The sequence below is a fragment of the Myiozetetes cayanensis genome, unplaced genomic scaffold (assembly GCF_022539395.1).
Source record: "Myiozetetes cayanensis isolate MyiCay16 unplaced genomic scaffold, myiCay2020 scf4, whole genome shotgun sequence".
Classification (NCBI taxonomy): domain Eukaryota; kingdom Metazoa; phylum Chordata; class Aves; order Passeriformes; family Tyrannidae; genus Myiozetetes; species Myiozetetes cayanensis.
Genome location: NW_026087631.1, coordinates 35867354 through 35877768, shown reverse-complemented (window position 1 = coordinate 35877768; position 10415 = coordinate 35867354). Strand labels below are relative to the sequence as shown.

Here is a 10415-nt window from a genome sequence, read left to right as displayed (position 1 = left end):
TTTTGCCATGGGTCACACACCAACTTCTTTGTGCCCTCCAGCAACAGACATGTTTTACTTTGATTCAGAGAACTGTTTGACATCTTCAGATATGAAGATATGTCTGGGATTCTGATTCCTGTTCTTGATGATTCAGCATAGTGCTTTTCAACATCTTTTTGTGAACTGCTACTAACAGACTTACTAGAAGGAAAGCTGTGTTTGTTTGCATGCTGTAGCATTCCAATTGTTAGATGTTACTGCTAACTGAATAGTACAGAAGAGAGAGATGTGTGCTTGCTCCAGAAAACATGGGTACTTTTGCTGCTTATTTTTCTTATTTATGAGAGATGACAATACCTGAAAAGAATATAGGAAAATTTTCACAATAATGGTGCTGTAAAAATAAATTACATGAGTGACTCTGAAGTTTTCTGTTGTTATTGATTCTTACATTTTTATAATCCTAAAAGTTTGATAAAAGTCAGACTTTGGTAGCCATTGATCTTCATACAATGTAAAAAAATGATCCTTGGAACAAAAATCTTACAATCTAAACACAATCACAGGCTGGGTATGAAGATAAAAGCATGATCACATAAGAGACCATGAACTCTGTTGCCAACTTTCCCACAGTAATGACAGAGTACATTCCCTTTGGATTGATATGTAATATTATGCATACCCTCTATAATGTTTATAACAAACTGTAGAAGTCAGCTTCTCCATGAAAAAAAACACAACCCTCTAGTTTTCCACATCATGCCTTGATTAATAGAATTGTCCAAAGGTAGTTTAAAAACGTAATTTGGCTGAACACTGTGTTATGACACGTATAAAACAGATCACAGGAAGAGACAAAGTGAACCTAAGGAAGCTGTAACATCTAAGGAACCTAACCTAAGGAAGTGTGTATACCTCTGCTGAGTTTATGCCCAGCACCCAACGCCAGCCAAATGCCAGTCAATCTCTTATTAGGAAGTTGAGGAATAATGGTGAAAAAACCCAATTCTTGAATGTCAGGGTTCATAAAAAAGCTTCTCTATTTCTTTTTGCATCAGAAGCTTGGAAGTGATTTGATATTTTGGATTTCTGCAATCATTTGGCCACTTTCAGGAACAGATAAAAAGCACAGAACAGAATGCAAGAAGGACAAACAGCAGAGCTGAACAATGGTTTCCACCAATATAAGCAAAAGTGCTCCAGTATTTGGGAAATCCAATAGGAAGCTTAGAACATGGGTATCAGGAAAGAGGTGATTTGCCTTTTGAAACGTGTGGACTGGAAACTTGCTGCCACCCAGTGTCGTAGGTGTGTGTTGCCATGAATGGTCTGGGACTCCTGGGTTCCACGTGTGAGGAGCCTGGAGTGCACTGCTGGCAGCTGAGGCACACACAGGATGAGGAACAGCCCACTGAAAGGGCTGTAAAAGGTGAGGGTGCAGAGTGAAGACCCTGCTAAAACTGAGCAGTTGTTTTTCCCTTGCTGTATCTCTCTTTACACAAAATGCCAGATGTTGCATACAAAAATTGCCATTCAAATGCTGTTCAAGCCCAAACACATGTGGAATTGCACTAAGGACTTACATTTTTGCCACCATATGGAAGCAGCATATCTCTTGTATGTTAGAAGTGCCAGTAAAATGCATGGCAGCTCACACTGCTCACTGGCAGATCACTCTATAGGTGAAAAGCTGTACTGGTCATGACAAAAAGTAATTATAAAGTATTATTTTAAAATTTGAGTACTCTTTTGAGGGTTCCTCTGGGACGAAGACAGAGGTGCACACTCTGCCACATCAGACAACTATGGAATTCTTCTGTAAGAAAAATGCAAAATTTTAGCATCATAAAATTTGACTAATAAATGGCCAGGCAGACAGTGTAAGTACAATAATGGTATAGCTGGAGATTTCTTCCACTACTAAAGGCAGTAATTTAAATAAATGGGAAGAATAGTAATTACAATAAAAAAGAAAAAAACAAACCCCAAACGCAACAGTAGCAACCTACAGAATACAGGATTAACTAAAAAAAAAAAAAAAAAAAAAAAAGGATGTTTCTTTTACATGAAAAAATCAGTCTCATTACCTGCATCTTATTTTGTAGTTCCTATTCATTTTGTCCTATTACCTGTTGTGCAGATGACTTGCATATTGAACTGTACAATATTTTCATAAACAAAGTTCATCTGAGCCGTTCAAAAAGAGTTATATAAACAAGGATACTGACCTGGTCCTGTAAGCAATTTGTTTCTATAGGTTCTGTATGAGCTGGAACAGAAAGGTTACTGTTGCCTTTGCAGGCTCCTGAGGAATGAAGGATTTGTTTCTCTCTCTCCAGCATCATGAGTATGCAATTGTATCAGTGATCTCTCACATTTTTCCAGAATTTATTACTCCACCTTCTGTTGTTCAGAATCTTCATGTAACAGGAAAAGGAAACCTAACTTCAGAGATGGAAAGACTATACCTAAGAGAAAACCCCAAGTGTATCGTGAGCACTGTACACTACAGGGTATTAATGCCATGGTACAGCACTTAAGTGGAATGGCCAGGTATGCCCTTTGACTCTCCCCCTCAAACTGTCTCACTAGTTAAAAGAAAGTTTTATGTCAACAGTTACTTTGGTCAAAATCATTATCCTGCATTAAAACATACCACAATGACTTTTTGGTACATAAAAGCCTTCAAAATCTTGCCTGCCAGAATTTTTACCCCGAGAAAGCTGTGTTATGAAGTTTAATAGAAGCCTGTGCATTTAGTCACCCTTCTGGGTATGTGTAAATACCTTACATATGTAGTTAACTAATTCTCCCCCACAATATGTTTCTATGCCCTTTCAGTGGTGGAATATAATAATATTTGGAAATGTTTAATATTTTTGAGAAATACTAACTCAGGTAACAATAGCATTGCCTCAACTTTGTAATCCCAGCACACAAACCTGTTCTCTCCCCACGCTTTATTACTTAAAAAAATTGTTCAAGATAGGAATATTTCATGGTTATCAACAGGTAATATTTATTATTATAATTGTGGACTCTACATATATAGTTGCATAAAATTATAATAGATCAATCAACAAAGTCATGTTCATATGCAACTGTAAATAGCACTTTAGCAGAAGTTTAACACATTGTGCATTAGTTGTCTAAGTAAGGTGACAACTTAGATAATTATTTCATGGGAATACAAAAGTGCAAACTTTCATTCAGGGTATACACACAAACACATGAAAAGGATTGCTATACATGCCACAGGTGTAAAATAAATCTCAAACCAACCCCCTCCACCACAAAACAAGTTAAATGAGTAAGTACCAGCACTTTTAGCAACCACCAGTGTCATCACATTTGAAGTCTTATTTCTAGTAAGAAGCAGAGAAATGCATTGGAGTTTCAGGTGTAATGCAGCTATGTCATGTTTTAGTTTGGCAAGACTGAAAGACTTACGGCACTACAGAAGCACTCAGCCAGTGTATTACCAGTGATTTCCGAATTACTACATAAAGTAACTCTGCACAGCACTTGACTGTTCAAGGAAACAGTGTTTTTATTTCAAAAGTTGACATACAGCCACAATTCAAGTATTTAGTGTTAGACTATAGGTAATTCTGACATTCTGTTCCTGTGCACTACATAAAGCAGATGAAGCATTATTTCATTTTTCAATTTTTATTCTTCCCTCTGGCCTGGGGAAAGTGAAGAGGGAAGAACCAAACCACAGTTGCAGTTCTATGTCTACAGCAGTTGGTGAAAGGCATATGGGCACAAGTGTCCAGATCAAGATGACCTCCAGACTGTCAACATGCAGCCTTAATGCTCTCAGTTCACTCCCATCTCAACCCTTTCTTGTTCTTGACTGCAAGATCCCTGTTGTCCTCTGCTTTTTATTTGCATCCATTTCACCACCTGTTCCAATCAGTTGCCCAGGCAGACGTTATCTTCTCTCATGCACAAGTGAGCAGCTTAGCTGCACAGTGTATTCTTTGGATAATCAGGACATATATGGGCAGAACAGTTCCTCTCTCGTAAGAGATTTTGGGAACATCTGGAGAGATTTTACACTTCCACCTCAGCACCAGCAACAAAGTGCTGAAGACTGGATAAGCTTGAAAAACATTTGTTTTAAAAAACCCAAATTCTTATTAGGTACATTTAAATTCCAAAGAAAAAATGGCCTTTTATACTATTTTAATTACTGTCTAGATTAAAACTACTATGAAATACTAATTTTTTTGAAATTATAAACACACGTTCTCTTGTTACCAAGTTAACCTCAATACAGGAGTTAAATAGAAGCTACCATAAGCTTTGGTGAAAAAACCCTATACCTAGAGAGTTACGAAGAAGAGTTCACACTGTAACAAAATTAGTAGCAGACATGACTACAAACAAAAAAATTAGTAGTAATGAGAAATCTAAGATTTGTCTCTCAAAAAAAGCATTCATAGCTTTTGGTGCACACACAGAGTGCTCACTCTTGTGAGCATGGGGAATCAGAATGTGGAGGCAGTTTTATCAACTCTTCAATTTAATTGAAGATCGACAAAACAACAGAAGTGTGAAAAACAAGGCCCGTGTGTATCGTGGTTTAGTCCTCCAGTGCCCAAATATTTCATGTTCTGAAAATGACCAAGTATAGCAGAGACTGTTCCTTCAACAAGAAAAGGAAAAGAATTAAATTTAGGCTAGCCCTCTCTGAAGCATTTCTACAAGCAGTGTAGCCACCATATTAATACAAGAACAACACTTCTATTTCCCTGGATTTAAGGGCAGATAAAACACCAGAAATGAACTTGCAAAATGAAGAAAGCATCAGAAAACTATAAAGCAAGCAAGGACTGTGTGCCTGTATGTAAAAACTGCTATAAACACACACGTGCAAATGGTTGGGGTTTTTTGTTCATTTGTTTGTTTTCTCCGAATCAAAGCAGAACACATCTATTCTTTCAAATGGGTTTTGGACGGGCAAGTATGAGTAGGATGGACAAAGAAAATGACAAAGGAAAAGAACAGTGAGATTTTATTTCCTTGGCAAGTGGAAGTACAGAGATGTTACTTGTAGCACTTACTGTTCTTACCTTTTAAATCCTAATTCATGACAAATTACAGGATAACTACATCAGTGGTAGAATTTACCACACAGCTTACATTTTCAAAATTATTTATTTTTCTTAATAATATCCCCACTTTACACAGCCTACGAACCTGAAGGAAACACATCTGCTTCCAAACGTCATAATAGTATGGGCTGTTCAAAGTCAAAGAAGTAGTCCTGAGATTTCAGATGTTAAAGCTTTCTCCACAGCCACATGTTCCTTTGATGTTTGGGTTATTGAAAACAAATTCACTGGACAGCTTATCTTCTACATAGTCCATTTCAGTTCCTAGAAGTGTCAGCTGTGCCTTCTTCTCAATAAACACTCTAACCCCTTAAAGACAACAGAAAAAAGAAGGAATTACATACAGCAAAATCACTGTTCACTTTGAAATTCTCTTCTGACAGGTGATTAAAAAGAAAGGAGCTAAATAGAAGACTACCAGTACAACTTGGGTTTCCCTGGCCTAATTTGGGGCACTTTCATCACTGTTTTCACTCTACATACAGAAGTCTGGCAACAGTCTAGAACTGTTACTTGTGTGTGGACATGCATGTCTGTATTTTGATGGGGGACAAAAAACAATGATAATAAGAAGCTGTAGAACTTGGGAACGAATCTCAGTTTCAGTACACAATTCCCATGCAATACAGACAGTAAACCCTTTCACACCCTTCTTTGTAGGAGAATTAGAGACCTTTTGGGTCAAGGCAGTAGTGAACCAGCTGATGGGACTTTGAGGAGTCTCAAGGACTAAGTGTTTTGAGAACACAACAAGGACTGAACATCTGCAGGAACGAGAAAAACAACACCTGCAGGCAGGAGTTTGAGCTAGACCTGTCAGGAGGCATGTAAATAATTTTTAGAAGGAAATTTAGAAGGAAAGAATTTAGAAGGAAAAGAATTTAGAATATAAGATATGTTGGCTAGCCAATAATAATCGTGTGAACAGTGTGTGTTTTGTGTGTGTGACCAATAATAAGTTAAGTAGTCAAATATGTGGTAGTTACTGAACTGTATAAAAGTAAGTATAATTTCCAATAAAGATGAAGCTTCCAAAATATCATATTGGTGTGTGTGAAGTTTCCATTGGGTCTTGCACGTGGCAACACTTCTTAAAGTCTGTGAATCCAACAAGACGACCCAAAACTTTGAAAAAACAAATGTTCTTCTCTCAGAATTACTGGTTTTTATCCCCACCACCACCAAATGTTCTTCTGTTGCACCAGAAACTCACCATCTTGAACTACTTCTTCGTCAGAGTCTCCTTTTGATTTTGTATATTCTAACGTGTAAGAAAGTCCATTGCATCCCCTTGTACGAACACCCACTTTCACACCCACCTAAAAAAAATAGATAACAGAAAGCCACCACCACATGCATGACTTGTCTTTTAAAACCTATTATGGAACAACAAGTTAAAAAGTATGCAGAACAACAAAACGCTGACGTTTATTACTCTTCACTGCCTTAATACACCAGTGAATTTCCTTAATGGATTAAGAGGTAACATGTTTTTCCTTTTACAAATTTGACTGCCAAGGTACAAGAAAATATCAGATACTTGCTGCCATGGATCAAGCCTTAAAGGATGTCAAAGTTTTGAAATAACAAATTGTTGGCATCCTAGTAAGTACCGGGTCTCATAAGATAGTCAAATTTCGAAGACTATTTTTGTGACTTTAAATGGAAGTTTACTCGGATGCTAATTAGGGTGCTACATTAAGATTATTGACGGTAAATTAATTATAAAGCTGTGAGACCAGACAAGGGCAGTTACTAGATTTTCACAGAACTCTTGCAATGACACCATCAGAAAACTTACTTCAAACCAAAGTTCTGAAAAACTTACTTTGATTTCATTACCTTTATTGCCAGTTTCACCTAAAAAGCAATCCCTTCCCTTAAATCAAGTATGTGTATTTGCTTACTGTTTCAATTGACCTTAAAAGCTAACCTAGTCAGTAACACTTACAGCATTCAACAAGTCTGACAAAAAGAGGATACCTGTAAGGAAAGAGCTAAGAAAAGGTTTTAATGAAATTGAAAAGTATTTCTGCACAACAATCTTTCGGAAGTATTTGTATCACCTTCCACACACCAATGCTTCATAACTGAAGAGGCTAATTTTATTATCTATCTCTGTAATCAATGTTATGATAAAAATGTATCAAAACATATTACTTGTCATCAAATGGGCTCTCAAACTGTGTCTGATTCTTTCGGACCTTTCTCTACAGGAACTGCTACCAAGTAACAGCTTGGAAAACGTAAACACTGTTTATAGCAAGGAAATTGCCATGTAACTTGTAGGCCCAAGGATTCCTTAGGATGGTTTAAAACATTAGAACAAATAGTCTAGTGAATTCCAGATGTGCAGGAAGCAAAACAAACAATGGGCCTTGTACTAAAGAGAAAAGAGAAATACTCTTCTTGTAATAATAATATTTACAGTAAAGAAAATCTAATGCTTTGTTTTACAATGGCTATAAAGGAAGACTTGTGTCTTTCGCCAAAGAAGAAAAGATGACAGGCTCAATTAGTTATCTAGGGAAACAATGATTGCTTGAAAAAATACATTGTCTGGTAAGTTTCCTAAGAATTAGATGTTTTCTAATGCATATGAACATAATTCTATTATTGCATACTTCACAGTGAGAATTTCTAAAAGAACTTAAATAACTTCTAAATATCAACAGCTGAAGATCTCTTTCCCCTCTAGAAGTCACCACTGTGACTTAAAATTTCTTCAGCTTCTTTAATCTCAATGGTAACTGTACATTGAAATCTCATTATAGTCAGTTATTTCCTGCATTTCATTTCATTCCTGTATTTCATTTTGTAACAAAATGAAGCTTGACAGAGAAACAAGCTTATGCATTCCCCTCCAAAAAAAGATGTTGATTTCACTAATGAACACCTCAGTGTTTATTTCAAACTTCTAAGTTAGCCAGAAATTGTTTGCAATCATGAGCTGTGCTAATACCTTAGCACCACCTACAGACTGACCCCGCCTATCTATACTTACATGCTCAGGTTTATCTTTCAGAAGCTCTTTTATCTTCTGAACAGCAGATGGGGTCTGAAAGACAGAACCATATACATACATTTGAAATTTTCCTGTTTATTTGCGGTGTTTGTATGTATTAAAGTGTGCAATGTACTTAATTTCACTATAAAAAATTCTATTATTCCAACTCCGTGTACTCAGATTTTCTTAGTTTACATTTGTTTTCTACCTGCAAAGTCCCCCTTCAGCATCAGCCACCTATCAGTATTGACTGTTCTGTGTTCTACTTGAAACTGATGCCTGTTCTGGAGATACACACTCTGCTGTAAAACAGATGTCTGTTGAAACTAATCTATACAGAACACTAACTCTCCACTTGCCTCCCCACCCACACTGTCAGCAAACAGATACCTCAAGAACTGCAGTCCTATTAAAGTAGGGGTTTTGGTTGTTAGAATCATAGAATGGTTTGGATTGGAAGGGACCTTAAAGATCATCTCGTTCCAACCCATCTGTTGCGGGCAGGGAACCTTCCACTAGACTAGGCCACTCAATGCCCCATTCAGTGTGGTCTTGAACATTGCCAGGGATGGTGCATTCAGAGCTTCGCTGGGCAACCTGTTCCAGTGCCTCAGCACTCTCACCGGCAAGAACTGTTTCCATAAATCTAACTTAAACTTCCCTCTTTCAGTCTGAACCCACTACTCCTTGTCCTATCACTACAGTTCCTGACGAAGAGTCCCTCTCTGGCTTCCCTGTAGGTCCCCTTTGGGTACTTGGAAGGTTGCCATGAGGTCTGCACAAAACCTTCTCTTCTCCAGCCAGAACAACCCCGACTTTCTCAGCCTGTCTTGGTAGGGGAGGTGCTCCGCTCCCGTTATCAACTTCATGGCCTCCTCTTGACTTGCTCCAACAGTCCCATGTCTGTTTTGTGTTGGGGGCACCACAGCTGAATGCAGTACTTAGGTGACATCTCACTAGAGCAGAGTAGAGCGGCAGAATCACCTCTTTCATTATGCTGGCAACATTGCTTTTGATGTAGCCCAGGATATGATTGACTTTCTGGTCTGTAAGTGCACACTGCTGGGTCATGTCCAGCTCTCATCCACCAGTCCTTCTCAATTAGGCACTGGAGGGCTTACAGCCTACTTCTCTCTTACCACTATCCTCGAGGGTGACTTTACAGCAAATAAAATTCAACTTTCGTGCAGATCTAGCTGTTGCAGAAATTCAAGAATGCAACATAAACATTAAAATTTCCATTACATGCCTGCAAGTTTCTAAGACACTGAGAAAAGCAAAAGCACTAGTAAGATGAAGTTCTTACTATGAGCCGGCTTAAACACACAAAGCAAACGACAAACAGCCTTGCAATAGAAATTTTTTTTCTAACTACAGCTACCAGTCTTCGTTTGTTACAGAACCACTACTGGAAAGGAACTATCTGCTCTGAAAAACGACTGTAAACTGTGCGTGCACACGATCTGCCCCTGCTCCTGCAGGGAAAAGACTTTAAACTGTAATTTTTCTCTGCACTTATCCCTCACGATCAGCCAGGCTAGAAAAAGACCTCTGAGATCATCGAGTCCAACCTACGACCCGAACACCGAGTTCTCAAGCGCGGCCTCCCCCCCCACCCCCCCAAGTACGACCGCTAGCACGGAATGCGCTTCCTTCCACCATCAACAACAGGATACAAAGAGCCTTCGCGAAAACAACCACTCGTCAGCTTCGGTGGGTAAAAACTTTAAAAATTTAAAATTAAAAAAAAACCAAACAAACAAACAAACAAACAAAACCCACAAAAATTTAAATAAATACACAAAACACACTCCTTCGGGTGCCCGCGCAACATTAGGCCCTGCGCACCGAGGGCCCCGCTCCGGTGCCGCCCCGGCACCCCGCGGTTCCCCAGCCGGCCCGGCGGGGCGACCCCTCCCCGTCCCCGTCCCCATCCCTACCCGCCGCCGCCGCCAGGGGCGGCCGCCCCTCCGCGGGCCAGCGACGGGGGGCCCGGGGAAGCCGTGGCGCAACTCCCTCCCGCAGCCGACGAGCCGCGGGCCCTCCCCCGGGGTCCCGCCCCGCCCGCTGCCCGCACCGGGCGGCACTGACCAGGGTGAGGGCGGCGCGGGTCGCCTGGATCCGGCGCTTGCTGACGGCGCGCACCGTGGCCCGCACCACGGACGAGGCCATGGCGCACCGCCGCCCTCGGCCATGGGCAGCGCCGACCGCCCGCCCCGCCCGCACTGACGACACCGCGATCGGCGCCGCCCGGCCGGGCCGCCTGTGACGGGCGGCGGCTCCGCCCCCGAACGGGGCGGAGC

General features: G+C 40.1%; 1 protein-coding gene across 1 annotated transcript; it reads right to left on the bottom strand.

Moving 5' to 3' along the window:
- Positions 1-2976: 2976 nt before the first annotated feature.
- On the bottom strand, positions 2977-10415 carry ISCA1 (iron-sulfur cluster assembly 1). The gene is made up of 4 exons (XM_050329792.1): positions 10204-10415; positions 8110-8163; positions 6319-6424; positions 2977-5414 (listed from the first exon to the last, which is right to left on the bottom strand). The coding sequence occupies exons 1-4, from the start codon at positions 10282-10284 to the stop codon at positions 5266-5268; spliced, it is 390 nt and encodes a 129-aa protein (XP_050185749.1). The 5' UTR covers positions 10285-10415; the 3' UTR covers positions 2977-5265.